The sequence below is a fragment of the Stigmatopora argus genome, chromosome 19 (assembly GCF_051989625.1).
Source record: "Stigmatopora argus isolate UIUO_Sarg chromosome 19, RoL_Sarg_1.0, whole genome shotgun sequence".
In the NCBI taxonomy this organism is placed as follows: Eukaryota; Metazoa; Chordata; class Actinopteri; order Syngnathiformes; family Syngnathidae; genus Stigmatopora; species Stigmatopora argus.
The window spans coordinates 2,044,454-2,062,374 of record NC_135405.1 but is presented as its reverse complement, the minus strand read 5'-3'; the positions used below and the strand labels follow the sequence as shown (position 1 = coordinate 2,062,374).

At 40.8% G+C, this 17,921-nt stretch overlaps 1 protein-coding gene and 1 long non-coding RNA gene across 11 annotated transcripts in view; one reads left to right on the top strand and one right to left on the bottom strand.

Annotated features, from left to right (window-relative positions):
• The window catches only part of epha7 (eph receptor A7), a 129,903-nt gene extending 112,297 nt beyond the window's left edge, over positions 1–17,606 (bottom strand). For 7 of the 10 annotated variants that reach the window (XM_077587749.1, XM_077587754.1, XM_077587751.1 and 4 more), the window contains exon 1: positions 17,154–17,606. In XM_077587749.1, the coding sequence (XP_077443875.1) occupies positions 17,154–17,247 (94 nt within the window). In that variant the 5' untranslated portion in view covers positions 17,248–17,606. The remainder of the gene's footprint in view (positions 1–17,153) is intronic. The other 3 variants (XM_077587750.1, XM_077587748.1, XM_077587752.1) reach the window with 3 other exon arrangements.
• On the top strand, positions 1,768–13,375 carry LOC144064886 (uncharacterized). The gene is made up of 2 exons (XR_013296918.1): positions 1,768–8,696; positions 8,753–13,375. It is a non-coding gene; the product is annotated as an uncharacterized LOC144064886 (long non-coding RNA).
• Positions 17,607–17,921: the final 315 nt, after the last annotated feature.

The window sequence follows — 17,921 nt, the reverse complement described above, 5'->3', positions numbered from 1 at the left end:
GCAGATGTAGCAGAACCGAGCCGTGAAATGACAGCAATCGGTTCAAATCCATCCTAAAACAGCATTTAATGATCAAATACTGGAGCTCTTTGGACATTAGAACTGAGCCCAGGGAAGTGAATTCCTCGGTAAAATGTCGCGATGATGTCGCGATAAGGCAAAAAAACGTCTATATACGACCATTTGCCAAACGGCTCAAAATGTGTTTAATGATTAAATACAAATACTAGTATTGTATATACAAATACTAGTATTTTTCTTTAATCATTAAACGCTGTTTTCGGCTCGATTTGACCGAATTTGAGAGCATTTTGAGCCGTTTGGTGAATGGCCCTGTTCTTAAAATGGTCGACAAGCGACGACGTCTAGCTCCGTTGCCTCACAACGCGCATCGGATATCTAGTCTGTATACACAATACCTATGGGAATACCAAGCAAAAAAAAAAGGAAAACGATGAAGAATATGTGAATTTCCTTTGTCTTCTTTTAAATAAAATACTAGTATAAAATACAATACTAGTATTGTATATACAAATACTAGTATTTGTATTTAATCATTAAACGCTGTTTTCGGCTGAATTTGACTGAATTTGAGAGCATTTTGACCCGTCCATTCGGCGACCTGTCCATCTGTCAAACGTCCGTCGGCGAAACGTCTTTAGGCGAATCATCCGAGTACCTATGTTTATATATACAGTGGTACCTCGTCACACGACCGCTCGTCATACAATATTCTCGTCTTATGACGGAAATTTCGATCGAATAATTTGCCCGTCATGCGATCAAAATTTCGTGATGCGACCAAGCCAGGTAGCCATGGCACTGTCTTTTTTGCATATCTTTCGTGTATAACAATATTTACGAGCACCGAATGTGTTATTCAGACCAGGAAACGCGCAACGCGCATGCGCGGGGAAAAGAGGGCTTTCTTGGTAATGAAGTATACTCGTGCACACAACGCCGACAGGCAATGGCACTCTTTCTCAGAATAAATCTTTACCCACAATCAATACGTGGATAAGCTCAGCTGCTGCATTTCCTGTTATTTTTATCTAATACGAGGAGTATTATATTACTTCTCGTTCGCTGCTCGTGGGAGCGTCGGGGGCACTGGCTCGCGACTCCCCGCAATAGCATCCACGGTAGCAACTCTATCATAGGCACCGTTCGAGGGGATGCGAACACAGATGCTACAAGCTAAGGGGGGGCCGCTAGCCAGCGCCCCCGAGGCTGCCATGAGCAGCGGAGCGATCGCTGATAAAAGACTGCTGCTCGTTGGCTGCTCATGGGAACGTCGGGGCCACTGGCTCGCGACTCCCCGCAATAGCATCCACGGTAGCAACTCTATCATAGGCGCCGTTCGAGGGGATGCGAACACAGATGCTAAAAGGGGGCCGCTAGCCAGCGCCCCCGAGGCTCCCATGAGCAGTGGAGCGATCGCTGATAAAAGACTGCTGCTCGTTGGCAAGTGGTCGGGCGTTATCCGATTGTGAGGAGATTTGTGTGCATCATTTTCGGAATATTTTGAAGGGAATAGTGTAAGATTATATCAGTTTTTGTGAGTACAAAAGCATCGCTCTCATACAAATTGTGAATGGCTGACATGTCAGCATAAACACTCAACTGTCTGACTGAATAATCAATCTTAGTCTTGTGATTGGGTTGACATGTCAGCACAAACACTCAACTGTCCGACACAGATCAATTACTTTTTGCCCTGCAAATGACTGAAACGTATCTGTCTAAAGTCCTGCTGACAAATGTGAAATAATCTTGAAAGTAATCAAATAATGTTTCAATCTATGACATCACCTTCAATCCGTGTCATGCCCATGTCATAGAGACCTTCGATCCTCATCACTACCATGCATCTTTGTAATAGGGTATGTCCTTTGTTTATATGTAGCCTTTAACATCATCAGTATCACCACCATCATCGGTGTCACTGTCGCGCTGCATCTTTGTAACAGGGAATTTGTATGTCCCTTGTCATAGAGAATTTGTATGTCATGAAATCTTGCCCTAAGTAAAATATTTTCTGTAGAAGTAGAGTCATCGGACCCTCCTGCAGAAGCTTCAAAATCTCACTCATCTGTCTCGGTGTGCTTTACTTGCGTTTGATCTTGTGAATGTTCATAGTGGATCGGACATTTTGGTGCCGAAAATACCCGGGATTCAAGATCTGTGGCATCGGGACGACGGGGAATCGAGAGGCCAAGATAACGTCAGCCATCTCCCATTTAGCGAAGGGGACATTAGGGATTGGTCCCCCGTCACCCCGAGGTCCAGTGACGAATCTCATCGAACCAGGACGAGCACCTGAGACAGTAAGGCGCGGTTTAAATTAATTCGTAAAATCAATCTAGCATAAGGCACCGTTTCCCTATGAGAAATACGACTCACGTCTGGGACGTGATAATTACTCAAGTCGGGGACTTGAGACTACACAGGGGGGCAGTCCGGGACTGCCCAGAAACTTCTGCGGCGACTTCTTAAAACAGGCCTGAAATCAACTAAAGGTGAGCAGAATTCCTGTTTCTATAATGTCAAATTTCTGCTATTTGGATTGTTTAAATGATTGAGAAGTCACAGTAGAAATTTCACTTATATAGTCCGAGTAATTGTTCAGGGAACATTTTCGTGATTATATATGAAATCAGGGATTTCATGATACCTGTAGTAGGTAAAGGAATCTGGGATTCTTAAAATCGTATTGAGGGGGGGTCGCAACCCCCGTCAGGGATTTTCGGAGATTGTTAAAAAATAAAGTAAAAGTATAGAAATACCGTGCCAAGAGAGTGAGTAAAACAGAGCTCAATATGAGAAAAATAGAATAATAACTGAAAGCATGCATAATCCTCATAGGGGGAAAAAGATAAAACCAGGAGGTGCGTTGCGACACACTTATAAAACAATGATTGCCGCGCAAAATAAGAAAATAAATGACTAAAGAGGCTACTTGGGCGGATAAATAAGATAGCAAAATAAGTATTAAAGAGATAATAAATTAAGACGGGACGTCCCTAGAGAGAAATAGAAAATTGACAATATTATGACATAGGTTATTTTCTCTAATCTACTTATTGTACATTTTGATTGTGTTAATAGTGAGCTACAGAAAATGGCTCTTATCTTGAGTAAACAAAACGGATGAGAAATTCAATAGGAATTCAGATAGCACAATTTAGCTATTTTAGCAAAATGAGTGATTTGCGATTTAGACTTAAGTATTAAGAATAATTTGGAATATTAATGATATCAAACATGACGAATATAATGCAAAAATGGCATTCATCCAAATTATTAGGTAAATTGTACCTAGCAGGTTTATATAAAATAACGTATTGTATTAGCATCAAACAATTGATGTCAATCAAATGATGTTAACCTATTTCTTTTGAGAATGATTGGTGCTGATAGGTCAGCAAAAGGAGGTGAGCTGCCAAGAAGCCCAGACTTGGACACTGGTGATGAAAATTTGCAGACCACCGATGTCTGATTATGAGTCTGAGCGTGAATGGTTGTCTGTCTTTTTGTGTTTTTGATTGGCTGACCACCGAGATATGATCAATCGATTAGATGTCAAAGTGGAAAATGATTTAGAAACTTGGAATCGATTTCTGAAATCGCCAATAAGCCCTTTCAGGGATGGCAGCGACACATTATGAAAAAAATAGATTTCGTCAATAAAAAATTTCGATGAAAATGCAGCAGCAGTACTCCAAATGTTAAACTTGAAGTGGAGGAACACATCTGCTATGCGAAATGCGGAATTTGAGAGCACTGAGATGGAAAAACAAAGACAGTGCATGATATGGAATTCCAAAGAACCATTGATTTATAGTAATAATGGCACCCAAATTGTGTTAACAAAATAATTGACGGGATTGGCAAAAGGTTCAATATTTCGTTATGAAATCACTGCGCGTATATAACGAGTTCAAATCCTATTTGGTAGACCATATAAATCGCCATTATTCACTTCACGATTGGAACTGACCAAAACAAGCTGGAAAGGATGCGGATCCACCTTTGCACTGTAAGAAGGTCCTCTCAGTTGAAACGCTTGAGGAGACAGGTAAGATAAACTTTTTGACATGATCAGACCTTGATGGCAAGCACTCCAATATTGATTGGAGAGATTATTGCTCGGGGAGCAATGCAAAAGATTATTGCTCAAGGATCAATGCCATAAACCATAGGGAACTTTTTGTATTGGTTTTGTTGTCTCCATAAAAAGGGGTGAAAGCGTTTCAATTGAGACTAAACCTTGTTACAGATAGTTAAAAGTAAACAATTGAGACTAAACCTTCTTACAGAGAGTAAATGATCAGAAAGAAAAGAGAAACTACAATGGATAGAAATGTAACTAGATTTTAATTTCATGTCTGACTATTGAAAATTTAAGAAAATATTAGGAAAAATATTGATTAAGAAAGTTTGATGGGAGATGATGGACAAACTCCAAAGACAATGGAATGTTACATTTGATAAAAAAATACTAGATTGGGATATTTAGAATTTCAAAAAAACTGAGTTTAATATGCAACGCGATACACATTATTGAATGAATTGGGACTTGATTAATATGGATTTATAAGTAATGAGTTTTAATTGCTCTAAAGGACAGTTATGCTAAAAATATTAACCTTGACAAACAAGGGGTGGTTACATTTTCGTGGGTTCAATTCTTTTCAGAATTATAAATGTGTGCATTTGTTTCTGGATATTAATTGATGTGAATGTAACTGTTGCAGAGAACTGGAAAGCTGTTTTCCTGAGGAGAAAGCACCCTGGTTTGCTTTTTGTATTTTTCCTATTTTTATTATGATTAGTTAGTTTGTGTAATTACAGGAAAGGAAAACAAATATAGTTCTTGAATTTAACAAGGAAGCAGTGATCAAAACAGAATACCAGCTAGCATATTCAATTTTGACTGACAAGGCATTTAGATTTTCACAAACTATAGTGATGGAATAAATAAGATTTGTGATTTTTGTTCATTGGAATATTAAGCCCAACCAAATACAGACACTCCTCAACTTACGAACGCAATTGGTTCCGAGCGATTGTTCATAAGTTGAATTTGTTTGTAAGTTGATTTAGTGCTATATTTTGTATTATAATTTATGTTTAAGGCCTATATAAGTATATTGAAGGTTTATATAAGTGCATTTGTATGTTTAAGGCTTGTATAAGTAACACGCATTGGTTTGTACTGAAAAAAAAAACATTTAATAAAATGGAGAGAATATGTACAGTACTGTAGAGAGAGAGATAGATTTATGTATTAGAAACTGGCCAAAAGAAGCGACCTAATGACGATTGCACAGTTTTCTTCTTTTTTTCATCATAAATGATGCAGTAGCACTGTATGGCATCATTCAATTGATTTGCAAACTTTGTGCAACGTTCAATATTTGGGTCCTGCTGCTCGATCTTTCTGTTTATAAATGGTACTGAATGTGCAACGCTCACCACTTTCTGACGCGCATCAAGCTTCGTTATTATTGCCACTCGTTTCAAATGAAATGGCTTGCCTCTTCCTTGCAACTCCCTCAATAGAAGCCTTTAGCTTTTTACCAACCATATTCAATATTGGATGCATGAGATATTTAATGATACAAATGAAAAAGGTTCTTTGCACACTGGAGATACATTCACGCACTTCCGCATTGCAACGAAGAAGGTAGATGCTGGGTGAGCTGAGCTCTCACAGCGCCAGGCGTCGGTATTAGCGGCGGAAAGAAGTACTACTCCGAAAAAGACGCGAAATACAAAATTGGACTTGCGAACATTTTTGGACTTAAACGCAATTTGCAGACATGTTCGTATGTACCGTTGTTCGTAAGTTGAATGTTCGTAAGTAGGGGAGCGTCTGTAGCTGTATGCAAATGTAAGGCACACTGTCTGCGGACGACTTGTGCACAGCTAAAGGCCTGCCGTGCATACCAAAAAATCTATTCCAAAATTGAGCCATGGGAGGAGCCATGTCTCAACAGGGGGGATGGTGGACAAATGATGGACATGCCCAGAGGTTGGTGTAAATACCCACTTTAAAATTTTGGTTTACAGACAACCTCAGGCCCAAACAAGGGCATCCCGATCCGAGTCATAAAAAGGAAGTCCTGGTCCTTGCCATGCTGGGAAGGCCCATTTGTGGTTCAACTCAAAACCCCCACAGCAGTAAGGATCGCTGAAAGGTGGACGTGGATTCACCAATCCCAGGTCAAGGTAGTTCGAGACATAGGTGACTCTGAGTAGACTGGAAGTCGGACGGTTCCCAAACCTTTGTCCGTGAAACACTCATCTGACGTCTACTCACCTGCACAACCACCTAACCTTGACCTCCCATAGACATGTGGCGCCCCACACCAAGCTATGGCAAGATCAGGGCCACAAAACAGAAACCACGTGAAGGAGTTCATAAATTCAGAGCAAGATTTGAAGAAGTGTTCAAAACTCACAGTGGGATCATGGAAGACCAAAGTGACCAAGGGGTGTACCAAGCCCAACTGAGACAAGGGTTCCTGGAAGGGCTCCAGGCCCCAATCAAAGGGTTCGTAAAGAAGTACTGTGTCACATACCGAACCATGCCAATGAATCAACTAATGGAGTGGGTGATTCATGGTGAGGAGAGACACTGCCAAAAGCAGACAAGCGCAGGAGTCAATACTCTGACCCAAGTCATGGCCTCATTGATGAACCAAGGGTCACCAGAAGTATTCTACCAACAAGGACGTGGAAGAGGAAGAGGCCGAGTAAGACCTGGCCCACCAAGAAGAGCAAACCCAGAAGACAAGTGTTACAATTGTGGACAGAAAGGACACTTTGCTCGAGACTGCAAAAATCCACACAGGGGGAACCAGAGACCCCACCGTTCAACCTTGAACATCAATATCAAGAATGACGCCAGAGGGAAGAGAAACAGAAGCCTAACACAGAGGAGGAAACTGAAGAAAGTAATGAGGAGGACGAAGAAACCCCTTGCTCGCCAGCATAAGTGTTAGACTTAACCGAAATCATGTCCACCCTCTGGGACAAAAACAGCAAACCATACTACACCTTACTGGTGGGACAAAGACAAACACCAATAACATTCTTATGTGACACTGGAGCAGATAAATCAGTCATCAAAGACCAAGTGCCAGGATTGATACCAGGAAGAGAATGGATCACTGTGATTGGAGCAGGACACATGGAACTATTGAAGAAGTCGAGGAAGATAAAAATAACAGATGAAAATGGACGAAACCACGAAGCAAAGTTCGTCCTAAGTAAGAACTGTCCTGTGAACCTCCTGGGAAGAGACCTACTCCGTAAACTGGGAATCAGCCTTATCCCCACAGATGGCATGAAACCAGTACACAGGTGGGAGGAAATGGAGATCCAAGTAGTCAAAGGTCAAGAGGAACCTCATACGTTCTACTCCCTAGATTTAGCAACACAAGGGCCCTCATCTGTAGTTCGACAGTTAAAAACCAAAGTCGAAGATGTAAATGGCCAAGCACAAACCCACTGGCCACTACACATCACCATGAAGTTTGGGAAAGCCAGAACAGAATTTGTTAAACAGTTCGAGCGACTAGGACCCCAACTAGTTCGATTGGAGTACCTGTACACCACGACAGAGGGAGATGCGGCCACCTCAGTGGACTTTCCACCTCAAGCGGAAAAACTCCTACAGTTTGGGATAACACCCCACGTGTCCATAAAGACAAAACCCCACAGGCCCTGGAAGGACCGAGGAGGCATGGTGCAATTCTTGGAGACCAGAACCGAGGAGTCGTGGTCACATCAGACTCCTACAGCCAGCGGACTGCTGATCTACTGATAACACAAACAAAAATGTTGTTCCTGTCACCAGCAAGACACCTGGCCATAATAGCTACATTGTTATCGCAACCCCATCTCACCGTAAAGCGATGCAATACCTTGAATCCAGCACACGCTAGTAGCTTACAGTGACATACAGTACCACCGGATGTCAAACTTTGAAGTGTGACGAATCCCAGGATGCCGTCTCCTCTGTGTAAATGTGTTTGTTTTGACTATTAAGATGGTGCCCTGACAAGTGATTTTGTTATTTTCCATACCCTGCGAAGAGTAACTGATGATGGTGTTTGTATTCTAAACCCGGAGGGGAGGGATACAAATTGATGTGATTAATAAAAATTATTTTAGTTACTATAGGGGGGAAATGTGAAATAATCTTGAAAGTAATCAAATAATGTTTCAATCTATGACATCACCTTCAATCCGTGTCATGCCCATGTCATAGAGACCTTCCATCCTCATCACTACCATGCATCTTTGTAATAGGGTATGTCCTTTGTTTGTATGTAGCCTTTAACATCATCAGTATCACCACCATCATCGGTGTCACTGTCGCGCTGCATCTTTGTAACAGGGAATTTGTATGTCCCTTGTCATAGAGAATTTGTATGTCATGAAATCTTGCCCTAAGTAAAATATTTTCTGTAGAAGTAGAGTCATCGGACCCTCCTGCAGAAGCTTCAAAATCTCACTCATCTGTCTCGGTGTGCTTTACTTGCGTTTGATCTTGTGAATGTTCATAGTGGATCGGACAACAACTGTCAGTTTTGCCTGTATTTAAGACTCACTCACTGGTCATTCAGTGAGAGCTGCAAGGACAGCGATCACGCTGTTTGAGCTCTCCCCATTTCTGCAGTCCGGTAATAAACGTATTTCCTTTAAATGGATCTTGCTCTTTCTTAACCTGTTCCTGAAGTTGTATTTTCAGATCTATCATATTTGGTGCCGAAACCCAGGACCCAACAAGCCAGTAATTGCCAGAGCGACGACGGACCGCTACGAAGGGTAAAATAAAGACTGTCGACAGCATCCTCCATTGAAAGGGTCAACCCGACGGACGTTCCCTCGCCGCTACGGTGATCTGGTGATGGGTCCCCCCGAACTAGGGCAGGTTCGGAACGAGAAAGATCGTGAGTTCACCCTTTGATTTCTGTCTCCGTGAAGTGTGATAATTTGAATTAGTATTATCACTGCGGTAGTGTTGAATATTCGAGGTCTAGACCGACGTAGGTAGAACATGAATGTTTGTGGGCTGGACCAACGTAGGTAGAACGTAAATGTTCGTGGTCTGGCCCGACGTAGGTAGAACATGAATGTTCGAGGTCTAGACCGACGTAGGTAGAACAAGAATAGAGTCAGGGACTCCGCTAAGAGACAGTCTAGTGGTCTTGGTGTGTTCAGAAATATTGGGTGAATCACGAAGTATTGAGATCAATTTGGTAAATTTAGAATATAATTGTTGTTTAAACTATTACGTAAGTGATTAATATGGGTCGGAAAGCGACAACAAAGGAGATGGGTTTGTTGCCGGACTGCAGAATGGAGATCGGAGGGTTGCCAGATGTGGAGTATATGCAGATGCGTAGTGTGGAGGGTTGCCTGTGTCTGCCGCGATGGGTGGAGAGGCAGGGTTTCTGTCCCAATTTGAAGGATGTGGAAGGTTTGATGAACGTAGTAAAGATTTTTGGTAAGTAAATAGAAAAGATTTTGGTAAGTGAATAGAAAAGAGTTTTGTAAGTGAATAGGAAAGAGTTTTGTAAGCGTGAAAAGATTATTGCAACTAGAAGTGGAACGCCCCCCCCCGAATATGAAGCCTCCGCCCCGTACGTTGACGACAGAATTGTGATAACAGTGAGCTACAGAAAATGGTTCTTATCTTAGGTAAACACGTCTTTTTGGTGGGGGTTAGACAAGTCGGTTGCAGGAGCAACTCAGCCAGTGATTTTATCTACCCTTGGGTGCGTTAGCAATATAGGGGTGATTTGCGAATTAGACCTTAAGTATTAAGTTTTAAGAATTATTTGGTTGTTAATGATATCAAACATGAAAATACCAATGCAGAAATGGCATTCATCCAAATTATTAAGTAAATTGTACCTGGCTGGTTTAGATAAAATAATTGATTTAGGATAGGCATGATTTCCCTAGGATGGAAGAGGCATGGAATGTTTTTCAGTGCACGAAAAACATTCCTTGTTTTGCCCTGAGCAGGCGAAATATGCTTTGGCGTGGGTTATATTAATGACTATTAGAATATTAATGATATACGGATTGCATAAGCTTCGAACAATTGATGTCAACCAAATGACGTTGACCTATTTCCTTTGGGAATGATTATTGCTAATAGGACAGCAAAAGGTGGTTAGCTGCCAAGAAGCCCCAGACTGGTGGATGGCGCTCTCCACTAGTGATGAAAAAATTGCAGACCACTGATGTCTGATTATGAGTGTGAGCGTGAATGTTTGTCTGTCTTTTTGTGTTTTTGATTGGCTGGCCACCGAGATATCAATCAGTTAGATATCAAGGTGGAAAAGGATTTAGAAATTTGAAATCGATTTCTGAAATCGCCAATAAGCCCTTTGTCAGGGATGGCGGCGACAAATTATGGAAAAAATATTTCGTCAAATTAAATTTTTGATGAAGATGCAGCAGCATTACTCCAAATGTCAAATTTGACGTGGAGGAACAAATAATCTGCTCTGCGAAATGGGGAATTTGGGGGCACTGAAAAAGAAGAAAAAAGAAAAAATCTTAAAGGAAACGCATTGAATTTGGGTTAGCAGAAGGAGACTGTGCTTCTCAACAGGAAACGGACCAACGGTGGTGCCAGGAGCCTGGGTCCTCAACCTACAGTATAAAGAAGAAGCACTAGCACGATCCAAAATGGGAATGTCCATACCAAGTGTTGCTGACCAACCAGCAGACATGAAAATAGCCGAGAGGGGAATGTGGATCCACCTTTTGCACTGTAAGGAGGTTCTCTCAGTTGAAACGTTTGAGGAGACCGGTGAGAACAACTTTCTGACGTAATAAAATGAAATTACAACCACTCCAATATTGATTGGAAAGATTATGGCTCAGCGAGCCACGCCATAAACCATAGGGAACTCTTTTATATTGGTTTTATTGTCTCCATATACAAAAAAAGGTGAAAGCGTTTCAATTGAGACTAAACCTTCTTACAAAGGGTTAAAATAAACAAGGAATGAAAACGTCCAATGGATCCCCAGTCAAACACGCAGAGCTTTTCACAGAACTCCTGAAAGCGGTACAGCTACCAATGAAGCTGGCTATCTGCAAATGTAAAGCACACGACTGGAAAAGACCCCGTCTCATTGGGGAACAAGTGAGCAGACAAAGCAGCCAAAGAAGCTGCAAACTCTGCAAACATCTAGACGGCAATGTCCACGGTGGAAAGACACAGCCCAATCCCTGCTGAAAGCCTAAAAGACATGCAAAATAAACGACCAGAAAAAGAAAAAACTACAATGGGAAACAGAAGGAGACACTCAACACAAGAACGGCCTCTATGCAAACAAGCCATGCGTCCCACAATCATTGTTTGAAGTGATTGCCAAATTGAGCCATGGCAGGAGCAATGACTCAACAGGAGGGATGATAAGTATAGTACAACAAACAATGCATGTTCCTAGAGATCTCCAAACCTACTTTAAATTTTTTGCAGAAACTGTCTCACCTGCTGTAGACACAACTCAAGGCAATGAACGACCCAAGCGCGGAACAAGGCAAACAGGAACATATCCCTTCAAGGTTCTGAACATGGATTTCATCGAACTGAACCAAAGTGGCACATACAAGTACTGTCTTGTGATTATTGACACACTTACCAAGTGGGTTGAGATATGCCCAAGCAAGCTGATGCCATGGCAGTCGCAAAAACCATATGCAAAAGGATCATTCCAAGCCATGGAATACCACGAGTCATTTGGAGTGATGGTGGTGCTCGCTTCATGAGCCGGGTGATCCAAGCTATGGGACGGCCTCTTGGAATCGACCTGAGGTATCGTTGCGCCTGCCGCCCCCAAAGTGCTGGACTCGTTGAAAGAACCAATGGAACAGTAAGACTCAGACTGGTGGTGGAGGAGACAGGAGAAACAGATTCTCTCACTCAGTGGTTATGCAAAATGTTCCAGGAAAGAACTGTGATAAATGCAAATGATCTGCCAACATCTTCTCTGTCTCCCACACAGGAGGTCCTGTCCCCAGGCGACCTGGTACTTGTCAAGGTGATAAAAAGAAAGTGCTGGTCATCTCCACGTTGGGACAGGACCTCACCGTGTGATTTTGACAGCTAACTTCACCAAGTTGGCCACCACCGTCAAAGCTGATGAACGAGTGTTGGAGCTCACGACCATGATCCAGTGTGGGGCTCGGATGTCCCCCTCGAACACAAACACCTCCAAAATCCTGATAGCTCTGTTCCACTGGGTAGGAACAGAAAGGAACGCCCTGCGTCTGGAGACCATTGACTGCAGATTCCGGGCCTGTGTCAGCGCGTCAGTCTGGCTGCAGCAAGGCCGAGAGGCCCTAGCCACCATGGCCCAGGTGATTGTCCAGGACCGCCTTGCTCTTGACAGAGTGGACACTCAGCGGGGAGGTGTGTGTGCCGTGATGGGAGACTCATGCTGCACCTTCATCCCTGTCAATGCATCCTACTCAGTCCATGATGCCCTTCAAACTATGAAGAACATACAGAACGCTCTGACCAAATATCCGGTTCCAGAACAAAGATGGCCTGACTGGTTCTTCTCGGGCTCATGGACACAGACTCTTTTGAAAGCCCTAGTACTGTTCGTGACTGTTATTGCTGCTTCTCAGCTTTGATCAAATGTAACATTAATGCCACAGTCGAACGTGCCACGATTGTTGAAATCCAGCTAATGCTGACTCGTATACACATGCAACAATCCAAATCCCAATCTGACCCTGATGTTGTGCTACTGTCTGACACTGATTAATATGTCTTTCCTATTCTGAGACACCAGGCCATGAGGTGATCATTCCAAACGGGAGGTCAAGGGAGGAATTCTCCCTAAACTACACAAGGGTTTTTTGCCCTCTGGTTGGTCTAAACTCCAGTTTGAAGTAATTTGTGAAGAATTTCGTTCAAAAGTAGCATCGCGAGGTTCTGATGTGTTTATACTCACACAGGAGGGAATTGTAAGATTATATCAGTTTTTGTGAGTATAAAAGCATCGTTCTCATACAAATTGTGAATGGCTGACATGTCAGCATAAACACTCAACTGTCTGACTGAATAATCAATCTTAGTCTTGTGATTGGGTTGACATGTCAGCACAAACACTCAACTGTCCGACACAGATCAATTACTTTTTGCCCTGCAAATGACTGAAACGTATCTGTCAAAAGTCCGGCTGACAACTGTCAGTTTTGCCTGTATTTAAGACTCACTCACTGGTCATTCAGTGAGAGCTGCAAGGACAACAGACTGTGAGCGATCACGCTGTTTGAGCTCTCCCCATTTCTGCGGTCCGGTAATAAACTTATTTCCTTTAAATTGATCTTGCTCTTTCTTAACCTGTTCCTGAAGTTGTATTTTCAGATCTATCAAATAGTACAACAGCAAACAGCCCATCGATAGCGAACGTGAGGGTGGAGTTTTTGTTCCGTTTACGAGTGCGTTGTGTGGAGAAAAAAAACAACCTTTTGTGCCCCTCTCCCCTTGGCGAAATCCGCCCAATTTTAGTCACATTTTATTTCTATTAAACCACTAGTTATGTGTTACTTTGTTAATAGATGGGGAATTAGAAGAAATAAAACATTTTTTCCAATCCAATATCCTGTTTTTGGTGTTTTTTCAGAGGGCTGGAACGAATTTTTTTTTTTTCCATTCATTTCAATGGGAAACGTCCGCTCGAGTTACGAGAACCTCGTCATACGATCTCAGTCTCGGAACGGATTACGATCGTATGTCGAGGTACCACTGTATGTATGTATATGTATGTGTATGTTTATATATATATATATATGTATGTGTATGTTTATATATATGTATGTATTTGTATGTACCGTATTTTCACGACTATTCGGCGCATCGTATTTTTAGCCGCAGTGTCAATAACGAGTGCTATTTCTGTATTTTACATACACAAAGGACGCACCGTTTTTTTAGACGCATATATATTATATATTATATATGGATGAACATCGAAACGCAATAGCGCTGGCTATCGGAAGCAGCCTATTTCCGGGTTCCGGTGCGCAGTGACTGCTGGGATATATAGTCCTTTTGTCAATACACCCAGGTTGACGGCTGTGATAACTTTGCACTAATAGTATCAATACACTACAACGGCGAACACACTAATTTGGTGCTACATGCAACAAATGCACGCTACACTCGGACGCCAAAAACACGTTTTTAAAAAGGCAACGGAAGCAAGACTGAGTTCGGTTGTACTTTATTTAGCCATTTTACAATGTACTCACGTCATCATCACCCACAAAACCATCAAAGTCCTCATTTTCTGTGTCTGAATTGAACAATTGTCCATCGAAAACGCTGAGTTTAATACGTTCCTCCAGGCGGCCACAATTCATTCGCAAATGGTAGCTAGCTAGTAGCTAGCATAACTATTCCAAGGCTGTCTTCCATGGTTCGCAACTGTGTTGATGCCGATCGCAGGCCACAATCCATTCACAAATAGTAGCTGGCTAGTAGCTAGCGTAACTAGTATTCCAAGGCTGTCTTCCATGGTTCGCAACTGTGTTGATGCCGATCGCCAGGCCACAATCCATTCACAAATAGTAGCTAGCTAATTGCTAGCGTAACTAGTATTCCAAAGCTGTCTTCCATGCTTCGCAACTGTGTTGATGCCGATCGCCAGTCCACAATCCATTCGCAAATAGTAGCTAGCTAGTGTTGATGCCGATCGGAAGGCCACGATCTATTGGGTGTATTGACAAAAAAAACTATATATCCCAGCAGTAACTGCGCAGTACTTTATCTACGGGAAAATAGTAGAGTCGGGGGCTGCTTGCCATAGTTGTCCTATCGACTGATTTATTTTATTTTATCGTGATAACAATTTTAGTATTGGTCCATATATAAAGCGCACTGGGTTATAAGGGGCCCTGTCTATTTTGGAGAAAATTTCAGACTTTTATGTGCGCCTTATAGTCGTAAAAATACGGTATGTATATATGTATGTATGTGTGTATATATATATATTTATTTATATATATATATATATATATATATATATATATATATATATATATATATATATACACATTTCAGGAACACAGTTATTTATATATTTATTTATTTATTTATTTGATTATTACCTATCTATTTATGTCTAAAATGCCTTTCCTATATGTGCATTCTCACCCTCTTGCTACTGTGACAATGAAATTTCCCAAATACGGGATGAATAAAGTTATCCAATCCAATCCTATCCACCTGACCATTGCTCACGGCACACCATTGTGCCGTGGCACAGTGATTGGGAAAACGCTGTTCTAATAAATGGTTTACTAACAGATATCAAACCAACAGAAAAAAGTATTTCAAAATCTAATTTTTCACACTGACCTGGCGTCGCCAAAAGTTGTAGTTCGTGGAACTCGAACAACCTCCGGGTCGGGTCACATGGTATAAAAATAAGTAATTTACCAATTTTATTCTATATTACTTTTTTCCCAATATTAATTCAATCTCTTAATATTATAGGAAAAAGCAGTTTTGTGCTCACACAGACTATATAGTGCAAAAATTTGATCCCCATAAAACCAAATAACTTCCGGTTCATGTTACATTAAAAATAATCGACAAATCGACTCTAATCTTGTAATATTACAGTTTCAATTTAGTATTATTACAATATTGATTCATTGTTTGTCATATTTAAATTTTAATGCTGTAATATTACAATGTATGTCTTCTTGGCAGGGAATTTCCTGCGGCACACCTACCATCGCTCACGGCTCACCAGTGTGCCACGGAACCATTGTTGGGAAACTCTGCTCTAGGGTGTAGTCTGCCTTTCTCTCAAACTCATCTGGGATAGTCTCCAGCACCCCCACAATCCATGCAAAGGCTCCGCAGTACGAAAGATGAATGAACAATGTTTTGTGTGATGTTCAACTAAAATTGAAGATAATGTCATTAATTACAAACCCTAGATTTACTTCAAATTAAATTATTTAGAGTCACTTTCATATAAAAAATACCAACTAATTAGGTTAAACATATAGTTAGAGATACAGTTTTATATTTTTATTAAGTAGTTCAAATTCAAGTTTAGCAATTCTGATTGTTTAGGAACTCAGATTGTTTCTGTTTGTCTGTATGCGTAAATATTAGTCCACTAGTAACATTAGCAGGTATAGGAAAACCAAAGTACAAAATGTCTCATGTCATCTCATTTTCTGAACCGCTTTATCCTCATTGGGGTCGCGGGGGTGCTGGAGCCCATCCAAGCTGACTCCAGGCCAGAGGCGGGGTGAGTGTCCAATCAGCCTACCATGCATGTTTTTGGAATGTGGGAGGAAACCGGAGTACCCGGAGGAAACCCCCGCAGGCCCGGGGAGAACATTCAAATCCACACAGATGGACATAATCTGGATTTGAACCCAGGACTCCAGAGCTGTGAGGCCGACGCGCTAACCACTCGCACCACCTAAGTACTAAATTTTTAGAAGCAAATGCATCATTTAAATATCATTTATATATATATATATATATATATATATATATATATATATATATATATATATATATATACATATATATATACATATATATATATATACATATATATAGCAAATGCATCATTTAAATATCATTTATATATATAAATGATATTTAAATGATGCATTTGCTATATATATATATATATATATATATATATATATATATATATATATATATATATATATATATATATCAAACAGCACTATGAATAAAGATGCAATGCTTAATCCCTTTGACATGGTTATATCACCTTAAGTGACAATGATAACAAAACATGATTGTTATTGTCATTAATTGTAGTTACGTGGTAGGATTTTTGTTGTGATTGTTGTGTTTGTCGTCCATGATATTATTCGAATGAGTGAAAAGAAATGAGCAGCGTGATCGGGACTCTTAGTTGTACTGAGTGAAAGATCTTGACAATCATAAAATGTTTTCCACGAACAGACAGCAGTGATGCACTTACAGAATAACCATTAATTATAGGCTTTATGACTGCCCAAACATTTGCGCGTTCCATTAAATACATGAAAAGAGAATATATATCTACATAAAAGTGACAACTTGAAGAACTTACCTCTCTCGGCTGTACGTGCTTCCCAGAGGTTTATAAAAGAACATAAATGAAGGTAAAAAGGAATCCACGGGCATTTGATGAACTCAGAAATCATGTTTTTGCCTTAGTTATCAACCGCTAACTCAGTGTACGTACATTCCTTACGGAACCTGCAGTATGTTCTTAATTATGTTGTTCCCCACAGAAGTAGAACACTGCAATCGGGCCAGGCTCCATTCGGTAAGGCAAAATCAACCTAGCCGCCCCTCCTTGATTTCAGAGTCTGGATAATATATATTACGGTAAAGCGACGTTGTGGCTTCAGTATGAAAGTATTATCTAAATTAACAAAACTATTTTTTTTAAAGGGAGTGGGCAGCTGATCCACTTCAGAGGGATACTGGGAAAGTACTGTCATATAAATCTGATGTGTGGAAAAAACTGTAAGATCTCGAAAAACTATTCCACTTTCGAGATACACTACCTTTGACGACTTCAAGGACACTAAAATCCACTGGGGGTAATCTGATATGGCATTTCAATTTGTAAAGAAACGCAGTACTTTGAATATTGAAACATTAGTTTTGACTGTCATTTTTTATAATTGCAGTTTTTATTATTTTACTTTTATCCGTGATAGATCCAAATAGTATTCCACTTTTGAGATACACAATACCACCCCAAAAATTAAACCAAAGATGTGTTTTGAAAATGTAATGTGGAATTTAAAAAAAAATACTTTGAAAGTAGTTCATTTTGGCTGTAATTTGGCCAATTTCAGTTATGAAA